The following is a 19,397-nucleotide window of genomic DNA, read 5'->3' as shown; positions in this document are numbered from 1 at the left end:
GGTAAATTTAGAAAATGTTAGTATTGTCGCCTATGGCAGAATAAATACTACTGTTTTCCCTATAATATCTGTGAAATAGACCAAACCACAAAAACTAAAACCATGAAAATGAGGTTGAGGTCAGATGAAACCTGACAGACAGACATGTACACCTTACATTCATTCCATACACCAAATATAGTGGCCCTATTGCTTATAGTATCTGAGAAAAAGACCAAACCACAAAAACTAAACATTGTTCCAATGAACCATGAAATTGAGGAAAAGGTCAAATGAAATCTGTCAGTCCGACATGTACCCCTTACAATATTCCATACACCAAATATAGTTGACCTATTGCTTACAGTATCTGAGATGCGGACTTGACCATGTAACTTCAACCTTGGTCACTGATCCATGGAATAAGGTCCAGGTCAAATGAACCCTACATGTGTATAGCTACCTGATAGACATGTAGATGTTGCAAGGAACCCATATAGTTATCCTATTACTCATAATAAGCTTAAGGGAGTATTTCACTTAACAAAAAAACTGGATTTTTTTTTCAAGCAGTCACTGAACCATGAAAATGAGGTCAAGGACAATGGACGGACTGAAACTTCGTAACATAAGGTATCTACATACAAGGTATGAAGCATCCAGGTCTTTCTTCTTTTTGAAATATAAAGCTTTTAACAAACAGTTTACGCCGTCGCCACCAGATTGTAATACCTATGTCTCACATACTTTGACTTTTATTGCAGGCGAGACAAAAAACTAAAGATGATTTCAAAATCTATCCAATTCTCACTGGTTACCAAAGCTGTATTTCTTTTACTTCTTATAGAAGTCTCACTAGCATTTTCTTACTTCTATCTATTTTTCTCTTAGGAAAAGTGGCTTGCCACTAATGTTTTCAGTGGAGTGACCACTTTGAGCTTGCCTTCTAAGTGGAATTAAGTTTATAAAAACTTACCATATAATCATGATCATCTATATCAAATCTTTCACGTAAATTTCTGAACACAAGAGGGCAATATTCTTTGACCTTATAATGACTAGGCATTATATCTCTAAAAGAAAAAAATATATAAATCTATTATGAGTGTACAGCAATAAGATATAAATAGTTAAATGTACATAAAATTCAAGAAGCACCAAGGGCACAAAGGCAAGAGTTGTGATTTTTATGAATTTGTAATAGATAAAAAGTTGTTTGTGTCAGATCTTTTTCCATGTTTTGTGATGAAGAGTGTTAAGTTTATTGATAATTTATGTCAAATAATGGAAAACTGAAAATTTGCATAAATTTCAGTCTATTAATTGCTGCTGTAACCTTGACCTTTGACCAAATTCCCTCAATCAAAGTTTATTTCACACGAAGGTGCATCAATTTATCCACCAAAGATTGGTAAAGAACTTGTCTGAAAGATATCGTCAAAAAACAAATCTCTTTCCAAAATTTCAGTCTATTCATAAGCACTTTATACTTTATTTTTGACCTAGTGACCAAAAAATCAATACTGGTCTTGTTCTTTCCTAGGGCCGTTTTCAAGCTTAGTGTTGTAATGGTTAGACATCTGATTCAAGACGCAAATTCTTGCCCAAATTTCAGTCTATGAATAATTGCTGTGATCTTGATCTTAACCATTTGACCTCAATATCAATAAGGGTCTTTTTAACCATGTTGTTTGATATAACCTATTTCAGCAAGACAACTTGAACTTAGCTAAAACAAGGTTTTCAATTAGACCTTTTGAGACATATACCTTGTATGTCCTTTAATTCATATACATGTTTATATATAAAAGTCTCTCTACACTAAATGATTATTGACAATGTGATCAATACAAATGATAAAGTAGAGTATTAATTCTGCTATACAAGGTCCAATTATTACCCAATACCATATGATAACAACTCATCAATTATCTCTTCAATACAAACATAATCAATATAATGATATAACTCCACAAGGACTTCTTAATAGCTATCTCATAGTCACAAAATAAATGCGTGTTTCCCAAAATGGACTCAAATAAAGGGTAGTTTTTATTTCAACAGAAAATAAATGTAGTATTCTTTTCAACAGACTCTAATTAACAAAATATGTATATATCAGTCTTACACAGACACTGGAACCCATTGTTGTGTACTCAAAAGAAATTGATTTAAGTGCAGTCACTGCAATTGAAATTTGTGATAATTATATCTTGCCATTTAATAACTTGAGATAAATATACCATAATGCATTCAACTCTGTCCCAGACATTTTTTATTAATCCCTGATCATAAATTTTCCTAAAAGTGTTCTTAATTAATAAGTGATAAAATTTCAGATCAAGACTTATTTCATGAACTCCCATCAGATGGTGACTTTCAAACATGACATTAACTTCCCTTTACATTCATATTTGTTAACAGCAATAAGTTCTTAATTAAAAAGATTAATTAATGAAGGTTTAAGTTGTGTGAAGACTATTGATCAACTAAATAAATAAAGTTCTATATAAATCAATCTGAATACAAGATATGCCAGACAGTTGCATGTATCATGTAATTCCAATTACCGAATTTCGTTCTACATGATAAGAACAAGTTGAAATTTTATTGGTGTTCAAAATGGATTCCATCTCTGAATAAAAACACCAATCAATATCAAATTAAATATATTCTTCTTGTTGTATTTCCAATTGCTTGTTTGTTCTATATTACTTTCCTTTACAGTTATTTTCAATTTTTGTAGGTTGTTCTATTTTCATTATTATGCACATGTAGGTTGTTGTTGATATCTTTACCCATTTTCTAGACATTCTTTTAACTTATAAAATAACAGGTTTTGACAGAAGAAATTATAGTTTAATAAACAAGAAAGTAACCTGAAGACAATGGGGTTCAACAAACTAGAGGCCCCAAAAGTAAAACTCATTTGGTTTATGTATTAGGTGCATATGTATGGTCATATATTTGTATTACTTTCTGCTACAATTTCGCTATGCTATTAAGGCTCATCTTTCAGCGGTACTAGCATGGAAAGTATTTGTAATGAGATTTTTTGGAATAAAACAAGCATTCTGAGAGTATTGCATGGCAATACATAGTCCCCTACCGGGTAACCTTCATTTTGTGGAATGGAACCTTGTGGTACAATTTCATAGAGATCCATAAACTTATTCTCAAGTTATTGTCTGGAAACCAAATGTCTTTGAACTACGAAGACGACAACACTGAAAACGTCATAACATTATATGATTTTTTGTCAAATAAAAAGTATGTCAAATGTTAGTTCAATCAGAATGCACCAAATAAGAAATTTGCATTGTGGGTCCAAGAAACAAAATTCCTATAATGATTTTTTCTAATAAAAAATTGGCCTTAAAGTTATTATTCATTTTTTATTCCATACATTGTAAGATCTTTCTGCACAAATATACATGTATATGCCATCTTTTGTACAAATTGAACCAGTTGGTTTCAAAAATATAAGAATGCAAAAAGTTGGTAAAGATTAATCTCAAGTGTTGTACCTGGAAGGAATAGGATTTAAAGGAATTTTCTTATATATACAACTATTACAAGAGAAAATATTACTTATTCAATTAAGATCAAATGCTACTTTGATTCCCTTTTAGGACATGGGACAGCAAAGCTTCGCTTGTAGTGACAACCCTGTCATCTAAGTCACTGGCTTACACGATCCATGGTTGTAAATTACGTGAACTATCTTATTTGTACTTACTTATTAAACATGTGGTTGTCTACTTTTACTTTACTAAAAGCCTTAAAATCATCAGGCATGAGCATAACAGGTACCTTGACATGTTCCAACCCTGTAATCTGTAAATAATTAATAAATTACTATTTAGTGTCATGTCATGATCTTAAAACATTCATAATATAGTTATTTCTTAAGTTCTCAAGATTTTCATTGAAGATTGGTCAAATTATATTGTTACAGAACTGAGGGGTGTGTCCCCAAAGTTAAAAAAGTATTACTGCATGTCAACACTGTTTGTTCTGTTATTGACTTATTTACACATTTGGGTATTTAGTTGAATTTGTTCTGAATGACCCTAGATCTGACTGGTTCCAAAAAAATGGTAAGGGCATAAGTTTGTAGCTGGTGACACTGCCACATTTCAGAATTCAGGTTTTTAATTACAATTCTAAACATGTACATGTACCAGGGCTTCCAAAACAATTGTATTGATTGGACTTGACCGTTTAATTATATTTATGACTTGTCATGCCAAGCCTGAATCAGACATATATTAAAGGTGGGTTTGCCATTTTAACATAATTCAGAAAAAAAATTTGAAGTGTATGCGATCTATTTCACCTGACCTTTTGCCTCAAAGAACCAGAAGATTAAAATCGGGATAAGACAAAAAAATTATCCAGCTGGCTCAAATATTTTTTGGAAGCCCAGACATGTACATATTTTATCCTGCAATCAGCCAACTATTGTACAAATAATTGGTTAACAAAGTTTTTGCAATTTGTGCATAGTATACAAATAAAGTCTCCTTGTATCTTTCTTCTATGCTGAGCACATTGTAATGCTAAATTTTCAAAAAAAAACATGACTACTCTTAGCGAGAACCCTGCAGGACTCTAAATAAAGCATATATTGATATGTAATGTTGTTTTGAATTCAAAAGGACTGCGGCAGTGTTCTAGAATTCCCCTTTCCCGTCACCCGTGGCAAGTTGATTTAGGTCACGGGAAAGTGGAAATTCAAACCTTTGTTGTCCTTGGGCAAGTAAAATTAAATAACAGAAACTTCATATTCATACAGATCAAACAATCCATGTAACCGTTTGTATTCTTTTATTTCAATCAAAGTCTCAAAGCGAGATCGTTGTTGTTGGTGTAAATCATGCAGGGGTTCTAAAGTCTAGGGGAGAAAAACGTGCGCATGGGTTTCGTGATCACCGTCATAAATACGCTTGCCAGCTAAGCAAGGAAAATCCACAATGTCAAGTATCCATCCGATCAAGACGCAAAAACCTAATAACCAGAACGCAAACGGTACAAGATTTAATATCCGGATCTCAAATTCGTGATTTTTTGCGTGTAATGTTTGACGATATTATCCCTTTTTTGTGCCAATACATTTGAATTACTGATGTAATGTCACATTTATATGAACTATCACTGTGTAATATATTCCATCAAATGTTTTGTATATCTAGATGAACATGACATTGAATTATCAACACACGATCACAAGCTAGTTAGACAAACTAATTAATTTCAAAGGAAATAACAGTGTTCATAATTTCAAATCGAACTACATGTATAAACATGCGATAAAATGAATAACAAAATTATGAAAACATTTTAAAAATTGTATAAAATTCAGTGAAAGTTCATTAAACTTGTGGGAAAGTGAATTTTTGATACCAACTTTTGCATATGTATAAAAATCCTAGAACACTACTGTGTATGTATAAAACATAAACATAAAAGTATCATGTCATGGAAATATTTTATTACGCTTACAAAATGGCTTAGATGCTGAAAAAAATTAGAAAGTAATAATATATGCCATGTAAGTTAACAGACAATGCAAGCCAAACAATGAATGAGTTGCACAAGATCTCTTGCCACAAAAAATAATTCCATAATGTAAATGAGATTTCAATCTTTCTTACGTTTGTAATATTAAAGTCCTGGACTTAACCATACCATTTTATCGGACCAATCTGATTGATACATAGACCCTTTGTCCACCTTTCACTTACAGTACAACCCCTAACACACTCTGATAAATTAATGTCCACCATCAAATGGTGAACATTTATTGGGGGTCATAAAACATAGGATGTTTGCCATTTACAAATGGTTATACGGTCATATACCATGGGCTGGTTGTCAATCCAATAAGGTTACCTGGAGAGCAGAATATTTTCACTATTGATTAAAACAGGTGTGTAAATATATAAAGGATCTGACAATGCTCCATTCTACTTTCTGTTTAAAACATATATCGGAATCCTCTAATTTTGATGTAATAATACACACTTTCAAAAATTTGAAGGCTGAAATTTCATTGACTGATGTAATAATTACCAGAACGAAAAGTAGGATTAATTTCAGATTCTTTTATTATAGAAAATTAAAGCCTGGAAACAGGATCTTCATTTTAATGTGATTGTTTTCTGACTGGCTATGACTAGTCCAAATAATTAAATGATGTCTTGAAATGCTATTTTAAAAATAGTAGAGAGGCGTCACCAGGGGCTGCTCAGGCTCCCAAAAAGTTGGAGCTATTTTTTGTCGCTAGTTTGGAAAACATTAAGCCACTTTAAAAGCAAGAAGGGTCTTTATTTCTTTTACCCAAACTGAAACCATGATCAATTAAAATTTCTTATGCACTGTACATCAATGCAATGAACTATAAGAGAAGATTTGCCATGTAATGTATTGCCCTGTTAATCTACATCTATTCTTCCTTGTTGTTGAAGGAAAAACTAACAGGTTCACTAACACTGTTGTTGTCCAAAGTGTGAAACTTAAGCCAAATCCAGATCCTTTAATAACTTTGACTGAAGGGAATTTCGTAAATTTAATTTTCGCTTCCCTATTCATAAAGTTTTGAAACAACAAACCATATTGTATAATGTAATCTTCTTGTCATCGCCACTTATTTATTATTATTGATAGTTATGATTTCACACTATCACCCTTTTGATAGTCTGTGTACCTGTATGAAATCATTAGCACCTGCTAGCATATGATAAATTTACCCGTAATTGCCATATTATTTATATTTAATTGGTTTAGGGCTTCCAATTTCTTGCATTTCCATCAATTATCACTATTATATATAAAATCAACAATCCTGAAAATGCATGAAATATTTGCCACTGGACTTTAATCAATCAATCTCAATTGGATTTAATTAAACCTTTATGGCACCATTGCTGTCCTATGTTGCACCTGATCAATGCTAATTGAATGCTAATGAAATGAGTATACCCGTTACTACTGTTTTGTAAAACAAGGATTATCATTGTTGTTTCTGCAAAGATATTGATAAATACAGGTGTATCATATGGCCATGTGTTTTTCTTCTATTCAAGATAAAATGACCAACATGTATATTTAAAAAAAAGCTTCATTACGCCCGGAAAGCTAGGCTAAATATAATTGTAGACTTCTGTTATTAAAACTGTATCAGATGCACATATCCTCAATTTTGAATGGTCTTCAGTGATCCTCAAATAATGTAAATTCTGAAGATTTTGGTAGACATTTTATATGAGTACTATTTACTTTTATTTATGTACTGTAGATTATATTACGGTATACAGTCGAGAAATGAAAATTTTTACCTGGGCAAAATGTTGACACCAGTAGCCGTATTTTGCAGCAAGATGAAAATATGCAATTTCCAACATTGGCAAAGCAGAGTGTGGTTCATGCCTCACAGAAAAAAAAGTCTATCAAGACCTCATTATTATTTGGACTAGTAGCTTCAGAACCCTACTTCGGTGGTCCAGTGCTGATGTTTTGCTTGGTCTCCATATTAATAAAGAAAACCAAAGGATTATTAGAATAAAATGACATGAACTGTTTACAACTTTCCAAAACTTAAGATCATGGTGGTTGCAGGGTGTTAATCCCAAAAGGGTTTAGCAGGATGTAGCCTTTGAAGGTTTTGTAAAAGACCGTTTAATAACGTGGGGGAAGTTTATGTGAATGTCTTAGAACAGATTAATATTTTTTGAAGAAGCTAAAATATCAGAAACTGACCGTATAATTTATTCCCCACATAAAAACGCTCATCTGTGGATCATTCGCACGGAAAAGTTTCAACTTAGGTGTAACCGCTTTGAATTTAGGCTTCATTTTGGCATTTGCCATTATGCCTTGCTTTCTAATTGCACTCTGTTGCACAAAGAACACGTTTGTTATATTCTGTCAAGGTGACAGCAAATTTATATGACGATCTGACATTAATTCATCTTCTTTTCCAGGCTGAATCATTTCATTCAACATCCAAAATGGCGATAAAAACAAAGTACGATATCCCAATGTGCAATTTTCTTTCATAGGGGAGGCAACTCTGACAACAAAAGATTTCAGTGCAGTTCGACTATTTTAAAATACAACTTATATTTTTTTCTCGTTCAAGAATAAATGAATTAGCTACGAGATAAAAATAAAAAACAACAAATTATTTTTTATTGTTCAATCATTAATGAAAACGAAATAGTGAAATAACAATTCTCTGCTAGCTTATTATACTCCAGTTTGGTTCAGTTTTGTCAAAATAAGCTAAGAAACCTTGCTAATGAATTATTCACTTGTAAGTGAATAATTCGACCTCATTTTATCCGTATTCATGTGACCTTTAATCTAGCCCCTTCGCTGGAGATGGGTTACGCATGTATTCAGCTAATACATGGGAAAGATCCACAAAAAAGATCATTCTCTTATACAGGTAAAAACGTTGATAGACATACTTTTTAACCTACAATATTAAATCAAACAGACCTAGAAAAACCAAATTGCACGTGGTCGCTATCTATTTATATTTATATCTATGTTTATATTGGGTTAAATGACCGTCGGCAGTCTTCGGAGATCATCTCGATGGTTAATAAGATGACGTCTAGACAAAAAATACCGTGCATGAAATATTATCGAGTTCATGCTTTAATTGTTTTTTTTTTAATTTTTAGACTTTTTGTAATTTGGATCAAGGACGTATATTAGTATGTTAGTTATACGTCCTTGTTGGGATATACTTTTTAGTATGTTATCAATCAAATATGAAAATTTGAGTCAAATCGGTGAACATGAATTTGACAGCCAATACCCCTTTAAGTAAAGTTTTAAAATATAATATAAAGAAAAAGTATCGATTTCTCTCAGCAATATCTAGATAGTAATCCTTTTTTCGTGCAAAGGAAACGTTGCGTCTTGTACAACGGGATAGGGAAAAGTTGTTTGCAGATCTATGCAGTCAATTAAAATATTATATAAAGAGAGCTGGGACATAATATCTGGGACTATATATGTTAGTAGATACTATTCCAAGATGAGATTTACCTATTAATATACATCAAAGACATACAATACAATGTATAATATCTCTCTGTATATACCTAGTCTCAGAAAATATTATTTTTGGTAAACGATATGAACCGTTGTTTTGAAGCGTTACTTTGACCTGAGACAACTAAAACAATATACGATAATAATGTGTTATAGTAGTCTTAGCTTTACTACAATGTAATACTTGAATTTTTATTTGTCTTTGTATATTATTAACATTTACTGTTTATAATTAGTGTTTGCGCAGAAAGTTGATGAACCAGGGTTATATCAAACAAGAGTGCACACGCTGAAAGTCTCGCCTTCTTTGCTGACCATTGATTATATGTTGATAGTCCTAAATATAAAGCTTTACTACAACTATCACATTAACTTAACATGATCTAAGAAAATGAGGTTAAGGTCAGATAAACCAAACTGGAAATACATGTACACCTTACAATCATTCCATACACCAAATATGCTTTAATTATAGTTGACCTATTGCACATAGTATCTAAGAAACAAACTTAACCAGGAAATTTAACATTGATCAATGAACCATGCAAATGAGGTCAAGGTCAGATGAACCTTGCCAAACAGACATGTACACCTTACAATCATTACACGCTTTAAATATAGTTGACCTATTGCATATAGTATCTGAGAAACAAACTTAACCAGGAAAACTTAAGATTGACCAATGAACCATGGAAATGAGGTCATCGTCAGATGATAATTGCCAGACAGACATGTACACCTTACACTCATTCCATACACCAAATATAGTTGACCTATCGCTTATAATATTTGAAAAACAGATGAAAAAACAAAAACTTAACATTGAGCAATGAACCATAAAAATGAGGTCAAGGTCAAATAAAACATTCCAGACAGACATATACACCTTACAATCATTACATACACCAAATATAGTTGACCTATTGCATACAGTATTAGAAACACAGACCAAAACACAAAAACTTAACTTAGGTCAAGGTCATATGACACCTGCCAGTTGGACATGTACACCTTTCAATCATTCCATACACCAAATATAGTAGACCTATTGCTTATAGTATCTGAGATATGTACTTGACCACGAAAACTTAACCTTGTTCACTGATCCATGAAATGAGGTCGAGGTCAAGTGAAAACTGTCTGACGGGCATGAGGACCGTACAAGCTACGCACATACTAAATATAGTTATCCTATTTTTCACAATAAGAGAGAAATTAACATTACAAAAAATCTTAACTTTTTTTTCAGGTAGTAACTGAACCATGAAAATGAGGTCAAGGACAATAGACATATGACAGACGGAAACTTCATAACATAAGGCATCTATATACAAAGTATGAAGGATCCAGGTCCTCTACCTTCCAAAATATTAAGCTTTTAAGAAGTTAGTTAACGCCGCCGCCGCCGCCGCCGCCGGATCACTATCCCTATGTCGAGCTTTCTGCGACAGAAGTCGCAGACTCGACAAAAAACGTCATCCTTTTTCTTACAAAAAGTTCATCGGAAGATACCAGGATCTTGTTGATAAATATTCCGTATCAACTTCACAAATAATACATGTATGATAGTCTTGGAATATAGATTCTAGGTACTGACGTTAATGTTCATCTTAATTACGTGTTATAGTGTTCTATTTATTGGCTTTGTGTATTTTTAAACCTTTACTGTTTAGTCCATTTATGGTAATATCCTTTTTGGCGTGGCTCGGTATTGGTACATCCCACTTTTGTATTATTGTGCTATGGTCATTTTTTGTTTTCTTGTCTTTCTTTTTTGCTTATGTCTTTTGTCTATAGAGTGTCTATATGCCATTTGTTTTTCTTTGTTGACATAGTTGTTTGTTTTTATAGTGATTAAGATTATAACACAATGTTGACTGCTGTACCCCAATTTTTGACATATCTACCTATTGAGTCTGTTTGCTTTGCTCACACATTGTTGTCAATATAATGGAATTCTATGCGACAATCATACAAGTGAGAGATTTAGCTAGCTTTAAAACCAGGTTTAATCTGGGACTATTGTCAATATCATATGTTCCAGGATTAATCCACCATTTTCTACATAAGGAAATGCCTGTACCAAATCAGGAATATGGCAGTTGTTTTCCATTCGTTTGATGTGTTTTAGCTTTTGATTTTGCCATTTGATAAGGAACTTTCCGTTTTGAATTTTCTTTGGAGTTCGGTTTTTTGTTATTTTATTTTTGATATGTCTCTGGTTATATATAGTAACTTACTATTCAAATCCTTGATGTAATATAAAGTAATCTTTATTTAAAGTCGAGTTTCAAATATACAGTTAACATAGAAATTGGGCTCTTTAGTCGACTGATAAATAATAATATTAAATGATCAACCATTGAATAGCAAAATATACATACAGTATAGGACTGCTGGGAATCATTTTGTAAGACCAGTTACGTTTCGTATCATAACTTCAATACCGGTTTATTGCGAAAGAAATGAAACTTTTCCACAGAATCATTTCCTCTTGGTCAAGGTATTTAAACTTTTGTCAGTTCTCTTGTCCCATTGAATGAATACACTCAGCTATAGTTCTATGTGTAGTTTATTACTGAGACCCTTAAATGTCTTCTAAGAGAAGTCCATCACTCATTGATTAATTTCGTTTAAGAAAAAAAATATCTTCAACTCACAAAAAACTGCCGTGTCTTTTTCAGGTACTTGTCGACTGGTTTGTCCTTAATCCCCCTTTTTTGGCCAATTTCTGATCATTTCTTCTTTTTCACATTGTACCTTAATTTTCCCTTGAATAATTTTGGCTGAAACATATGTATTTATTTCACATTTATCATCTGCTAAAAAGATATTAAAAAGTGGCAGGGGAAATAATTTCATCAAGTCTTAGTAAAGACTTTATGAATAGAACAATATTCGAAAGGAAATTGACCTACCCCTATATCTACCAAAACGAAATAACAACTTTCTAACAACACAGCACAAAAGGGAAGAATAAATATTTTTTTTATAGTCGCAGTGAAAGTATTTGCTGTAATACAAATATTTTCAATCAAATTTCTTCCAAACACAGTAAGAGGGTCGTCACAGTATGAGATGGACTCTTGATGAATATAACATCTGGTAAAAAAACAGTGTTGGAAAGCTTATTCAATCGAATTTCAGGAAGAGACAATGTCAGTGGGTCAAATCAAATTTCATTTTAAATGGATCGTTTTCATTTGACTTGATTATGGTTCAAACAAAATTACACTTATATAGTTTCTTCAATTATAAATTTACAAGTGTAAAAACGCAAAAACAGTATTAGTTTCTCTAAGGACGCCAAAAGGAATATAATACCATGAAAAATTCCACATCGCTGATATATTTCCTGACCAATACAAAAGACAAATAATTAACAAGCGTACAATATCTCAAGGAGAAGAACTTCCATCACAGACGAAACCTTTCAAATTTAACGAACTCTATCATTATCAATTAAACAAAACCATAGTAGTTCACCATGCCCCGATATCTAGATGTTGTTATCTTGCCAATTATCGAACAACACAAAAAGTCCTTGTGATTGGTTAAAAAAATCTAAAAAATATCGCGAAGATGCCCTAAAAATTAACTTTTATATCAAACTCAGTTACAGTCACTTAGCCAAAATCAAATCTGTCGCCAAGAAGTAAATTTTATTTAAAGCGCCTTTCTCTAACGAAAACATTGAACCGCACTGTAATGGAAAAACGTCAATTAAATGTCTCGGAAAACTGCGACAAGAACAACGTGTTTTCTTTACCGTCTGCTGTAAACACATTAGACCTACGCCGATACAGCATTAATGGTATTCTTAGCACAGAGACAGAAGGTAACCTTACAGATGGTCAGACATTGAATGACTCGGATGGTAACACTGCTAGCTTTGTAGACAGATTTATCGGTAAGTCATCATTTTCTTGTGACTCTAAAGGTTGCGATATTTTTTGTTGCAGAATTTGTCACACGGCTGTTCGACAGCCTGCTGCAAATTTCATATTTTGGCATAACCCTATATATTTTGTAAAGACATGCCCAATACAGATAAAACGAGGAAAACAGTTTCTAAAAATCACTGTCTACAAGTTTAACCGTTTTAAAAGGGTATGCATGGTGTGCTTCGCAGTGTCACAAACTATCGTCAACTTTTTGTTTGTGTATTTTTGTTGTTGTGAATTTTAGAGAAAAACGACAGTTTTAAAACACGTGTAAGCCCGACACATTTTGTATATGCCTATTTCAAGTCAGGAGCCCGTAATTCAATGGTTTTCTTTTGTTGTTATATCTTATTTGTCTTTCGTTTGTTTTTTTTTTGTACAGAAATAAGGCCGTTTGTTTTTTCGTTTGAATTGTTTTCAAAGTCATGCCCAGGCCTTATATAGCTTGCTATGCGGTATGCGTTTTTCTCATTGTTGAAGGCCGCACGGTGACATATAGTTGCTAACTTTAACGTCATTTGGTGTCTGGTGGAAAGTTGTCTCACTGACAATCATACCACATTTTTTAAAATTATTTATCCGTTCTGGAGGACTCTGAAAGGTAATGTTACATAAGTTCTAGAGAAACTAACGAATTATTTATTATAGTTATATTCGGATCTCCTTAAGTGATTGGACTAACACGCGATACCGTTCATCATGACTGAATAACTTGTACTCTTTCTAATGAATTGAACTATTTCTGTCGGGAACAAGTAAATTGATACTAGCTCTCGACTTCATCATCCCCTAAGGTTCACAGAGAGAGTAACCAATTGATGCTTTGAATTTACAATGTTCCGATGGTTACACTTCTATATTGGCATTTTATACTTATGTGTTGTTTTGTTGTACTGTTTTTTAAAGTGCAGTTTTAGACCCATACTTCCTAAATTGTATAATGTGATAGTTTAACAAGTGACTTTTAACAATTAGTAATTAACACTAAAAAATTATCAAGGATTTATAACTAACATTAACTAATTTACGTTCTTGTCATTGTTAGATTTATAAACCGGTATTTTTCTGAAACAATTTAAGTTCAAGTTTTCATGCAGCGCCCATGACTTCGAATTTCGACAGAGCTATCAAAATCATTGGAACTTTTTCAAGGTAAAACACGAAGATTCAGCTATTTCAGTGACTTTTGTTGTCTGAAAAGTAAAGAAAAATATATATTTGTAATTACTTTTTAGGAATTGAAATTAGTGATCTATTAGACAGCACATCTGAAAACTTACATACAATATATTTCTTGGGCGCGTTACATTCGCCTACCCACCACTGGTGTTGTCCTTATCAACAACAAACAACAAAAATTACAAAAAAATGTTAAAGTGAATTGTTATATAAGATAACAAGAAACCAACCCGTGTGAATATTAAAAATGTATTAGCATTTACACCTATTAAAAACTGGGATATTTTGACTTTGAACTATAGTTTTGTTATAATATAACTCTCAGTACTGTCCCAGTTTATGTTGAGTGTTGAACCATGAACTCGAACTAAGCAAAGTTTCTGTGATTTCCACGATCTGAGCTCGGGGAAAAGTTTCATTATCGCTCAGTATAAACAATAAATATATTAAAATAGTCTACCCGTAACCACTGAAATTGTTTAAATGTGATGATATTTTGCCATTTAGTGTACGTTTGATACGTTATTTGTTTCAAAGTCATAAAGTTTTTTGTTTTATTTTTTATGTGTTTGTGATTATTTGTTGAGCTATCAAAGATCATCAAACATGTTGTTTGGTTATTGGCTGTGTAATTTGCACATTTGAATTTCACGATTGAGTAAAAAAGAATTGACAATGGTATAAAAGAGTATATAAAAAAATACCGAACTTCAAGGTATAAAATTCAAATAGGGCAAAGTCCAAAAAACCTGATAAAAACAAACGTTAGACTATATATCAACCAACGGAACGAATGGAAAACAAATGTCATATTCCTGACTTGGTACAGACATTTTCCGAATAAAAGGATAGTTTAAACCTCGCTTAATAGCTAGCTAAACCTCCCACTTGTATGACAGTTGTTTATACATGTAGTTCCATTATTTTGACAAAATTGGGTGAGCAACCCAAACAGACACAATTGGTAAATGTGACATAATTGGGATCCAGCAGACAAAATTGTGTTATTATCAATAAATCATAAACTATTACGCACATTTTTTTTTTTTAGCAAAAACTGTTATCACTTGCCCGACAATCCCATTGTAAAATTACGTTAACTTACAATATGAAAAACTTATAAAGACATATTTCTAAATAGATAAATATATTAAAATTGATCAATAAATTAAAATCGTCCTGATAAGGAGAATAGAAAATTCACCTTCCGTGGATAATACTCTAATTTTCGGTGTCTATTTAGATTACAACAACACCTCAACTGAAATACAAAAGGCAACAGAATGTTCGGCTTATGGTTCGTCTAAACAACTAGTACCGACCTACCATAATCTTACTCAGGAAGATAATAGCACAACTCGTCAAATAGATGGTAAGTTATTGTACGGAACATACCATGTCTCATGTCTTATGAAAAATAAAAATAGAGGGACAGCAAGTATAAACTACTGACTTGGAACAGGCACATATAGAATGTGGCGGGGTTACACATGTTAGCGGGCGCCCAACCCTCCCCTAACCTGGGAAAGAGCAAACTATGAAAATCAGTTGAAAAAGGCTTAACTCTACAAATGAATACAAATAGAAATACATCTAACAAAAACACAGAGTATACGTGGACGGGTACTTGTACATCCCAAGAACAAACAGACACTAAAGTACAGATCTGAGAGTACTCGCAGTTACTGACAGCTAGTTCAAAGCCAATAACAACTAATAAAACAATCGTGCATCTAAGACTAAATTATCAATCAGTACACATCCAACATCCAATGGATTTAGTGTAAAGACGTCATAAACAGTCAGAGAAAATCACGACCTTGTGCAATGCCAAGATACAGGTATCGACAGATTGTAGAGCCATGAATGTGCATATGTATATAACAATAATATTTAGTTTGCTTTTAATTTACTGATAACAAAATCAATATTAATATCAATAAAACAATATTCAAAGATCTAATCACAGTGTTGAATTGGTAACCTTTTAGAATAAATTTATTTAAAGGATCGATAAGTTTACCCGGATCGTTTCTTAATTTCCGGGCTGGGTAAACAACATCTCCGTAATAATGAGGATGTGCTATCCCGTTTGAAATAAGTTGTCTACAGGTACAACCAAACTTCAAAACCAAATCTTTATTTCTATGGAAGAATTTAGTAAAGGTTTTAAGTAATTTGTGGTAACGAAATCCCTTACTTAATAAGTCTCTCAGATCTGTACTTAGTGTCTTTTTGTTGTTTGGATGTACTAGTACCCGGCCACGTCCACTTGTATTTGTAGTATTTGTATTTTTATCCATCTGATGAGTTAAGCCTCTTTCAACTGATTTTTATTATGTTGTACTGTTACACTACTGTCCCAGGTAAGGGGGTGGTTTGGGATCCCGCTAACATGTTTAAGCCCGCCACATACTGTATGTATGTGCCTTTCCCAAGTCAGGAGCCTGTAATTCAGTGGTTGTCGTTTGTTTATGTGTTACATATTTGTTTTTCGTTCATTTTTTGTTCAAAAATTAGTTTTCTCGTTTGAATTGTTTTACATTGTCATTTCGGGGCCTTTTATAGCTGACTGTGCGGTATGGGCTTTGTTCATTGATGAAGGCCGTACGGTGACCTATAGTTGTTAATTTCTGTGTCATTTGGTCTCTTGTGGAGAGTTGTCTCATTGGCAATCATACCACATCTTCTTTTTTATATCACCATCCAAAAAAGGAAAATTAACAATAGCCGGGTAACGAAAAATCGTCCCTTTTGTCGTAAATTTTAGTGTCGAGTTTCCCGTGTAAAACTGAAATATCTAAATCTAGGTAAGGACAGTTATTACCGTTTATATTTGATTTATTCAAAGTAAGTTCCTTTGGGTAAATTTTGGCAGTATATTGAGAAAATTCTTGATTATTTAACGAAAAAATATCATCAAGATAACGGTAAGTGTTGTTGAATTTATCAATTAAATGCAATTGAGACGGGTCTTTACTGAGTTTGGTCACAAACAGTCATAACAGTACAAGAACAAGTCTGCTATTAAAGGGACGCAATTGGTGCCCATAGGAATACCTACAACCTGTCGATAAACTTTGTTGCCGAAACGTACATAAATATTATCAAGGAGAAAATTAACAGCTTCAATCATCTCATCACACCTCCAGTAAGTATATCTTTTCAGTGTATGTTCACTGGTGTTAATATGTCTTTTGATTGAGTTAAGCCATTTCAATTGATATTTTATAGTGTGTCTTTCTATGTTGTGATGTCACACTATTGTTTCAGATAAGGGTAAGGTTTGGTACCATTAAAATGTTTAAACCCGCTGCAATTGTTTGCACCTGTCTTAAGTCAGGAGTCTGATGTTCAGTAGTTGTCGTTTGGTGATGTGGTTCATAAGTGTTTCTCGTTTCTCGTTTTTTATATAGATTAGACCGTTGGTTTTCCCGTTTGAATGGTTTTACACTAGTAATTTTTGGGGCCCTTTATAGCTTGCTGTTCGGTGTGAGCCAAGGCTCCGTGTTGAAGACCGTACTTTGACCAATAATGGTTTACTTTTATAAATTTTGACTTGTATGGAGAGTTGTCTCATTGGCACTCATACCACATCTTCTTATATCTATATCTAGCATATTTACCTTTCTCATTAGAGAAGAAGACTTTAAATGAGTTGCAGCAAATATATTTGCATTCAGATTTACCAAACGACCATTTAATTAAATAGGAAAACTTTTGTTTGATAAGATTGTGTTGAAGTGTAGTATACAGAGTTGAAAAGTCAAAACTGTCAACAGAATCAAAAGGACCATCAAAAGCACGTAATTTATCTAAAACATCCAAAGAATTTTTTACACTCCAAAAATAGTCAATTCCACTATTTTCATATATTTTATTACAAAAGTTAATGATAAGTTCTTTGATAGTAGTTAAGGAACTAGTTAAAAGCACTGTAACCAATACATAGTAGGGACCTTCAAATGTTCAGAAGAGGCCTTAAGCTGTGATGTGGTTATGAAATGTTTGTTTTCTATATGACTCTCTGTATAGCGCACGAACTTGAATGTAGATGAATTTAAAATTTCACTCTTAAGAACGTCCATGTAGCATTTACAGTTTTAGTTTGTAACCCGGATTTGGTTTTTTCTCAATTAATTTATGAATTTCGAATAGCGGTATACTACTGTTGCCTTTATTTACGGCATACAACCACCACATTGTTGGCTGCTTTGTCGGCCGGTACAAACAAAAACCGCTTTGAAAGTTCTTGAAGTGTGTTTCTTATTCTAGAAATAGGCGTATTATGTACTCTTTTATTTATTTCTGAATTATTTTCAAAATGTGATATTCGAGTATGCCAAAATTAGTGATCAGTGCTCCCCCTGAGACTTCATTTTTATTTTTTTATTCTTGTTTAAGTTTCTGGTTGTGTTTTGGGTTTGTTTGGTTTAAGTATTCGCCTTTTTATGTTTTGTTTTGTTTACAGTTTAGCTTCTTAAGATTATCACTTCATCAATCTTTAAAGACCCAAATGTTGCAAAACACTTGTTCTACCTCCATGACAAATATGTTGTTGTCCCCGCAGATAAAGCCCCAACAACATCGTTTTTTTGTGTGTAAATCACATTACATAAACTGCTTGATAAATGAATTGGGTATTGACAATTCACTTGGAAACTCAACATATACCCCCACGACACTTACCAAATAGGAAATCCTGGATAATCATAGGTCTGTTCTATGGTCCTTTGAAATTTCAACCTAAGATGAAGAACTGGATCTTCCATCACTGTATTGGATACCTATATACATAAGTGTCCTTACATACAACGATATATTGCTGGGTCTTCCAAGTGTTCCACGAAACCTCTTTCTAAATTATTAACATCAGTTTTATCAGCAATCAAAGCCGGGCTTTAAAGTTATTGTGAAACTACCTATTCTAGAGGTGGCGTGAATCAGATGTGGATACCAAAAAATTCCAAAGATCTTTTAGAGTACATACAATCTAAGACTCTTTCATCTTGCATTAGTATTAAAACATTTGACTTTTCTACACTTTACACAAGTATTCCCTATTCCAAACTAAAAGACCAATTGAAAGAGTTGGTTCTGCTTTGTTTCATTAAAAAGAATGGCCAACGCAGATACAAGTATCTTGTCTTAGGGAGGGATACATCCTACTTTGTAAAAAATCACTCTGTTTCAAACAAAAAATTGATTGATTTCTTGATTGACAAC

General features: G+C 32.8%; 1 protein-coding gene across 1 annotated transcript in view; it reads right to left on the bottom strand.

The window, feature by feature from the left end:
* The window catches only part of LOC127728466 (phosphatidylinositol 5-phosphate 4-kinase type-2 alpha-like), a 34,314-nt gene extending 26,285 nt beyond the window's left edge, over positions 1 to 8,029 (bottom strand). The window contains exons 1-3 of the mRNA XM_052235861.1: positions 7,741 to 8,029; positions 3,719 to 3,816; positions 956 to 1,052 (exon numbers count right to left, since the gene is read on the bottom strand). Of these exons, the coding sequence (XP_052091821.1) occupies positions 956 to 1,052; positions 3,719 to 3,816; positions 7,741 to 7,851 (306 nt within the window). The 5' untranslated portion in view covers positions 7,852 to 8,029. The remainder of the gene's footprint in view (positions 1 to 955; positions 1,053 to 3,718; positions 3,817 to 7,740) is intronic.
* Between the last annotated feature and the right edge of the window lie 11,368 nt (positions 8,030 to 19,397).

This window comes from Mytilus californianus, unplaced genomic scaffold, assembly GCF_021869535.1.
Source record: "Mytilus californianus isolate M0D057914Y unplaced genomic scaffold, xbMytCali1.0.p SCAF_2, whole genome shotgun sequence".
Taxonomy (NCBI): domain Eukaryota; kingdom Metazoa; phylum Mollusca; class Bivalvia; order Mytilida; family Mytilidae; genus Mytilus; species Mytilus californianus.
Note: the sequence above shows the minus strand (reverse complement) of the source record. Positions and strands in the feature narration are given on the sequence as shown.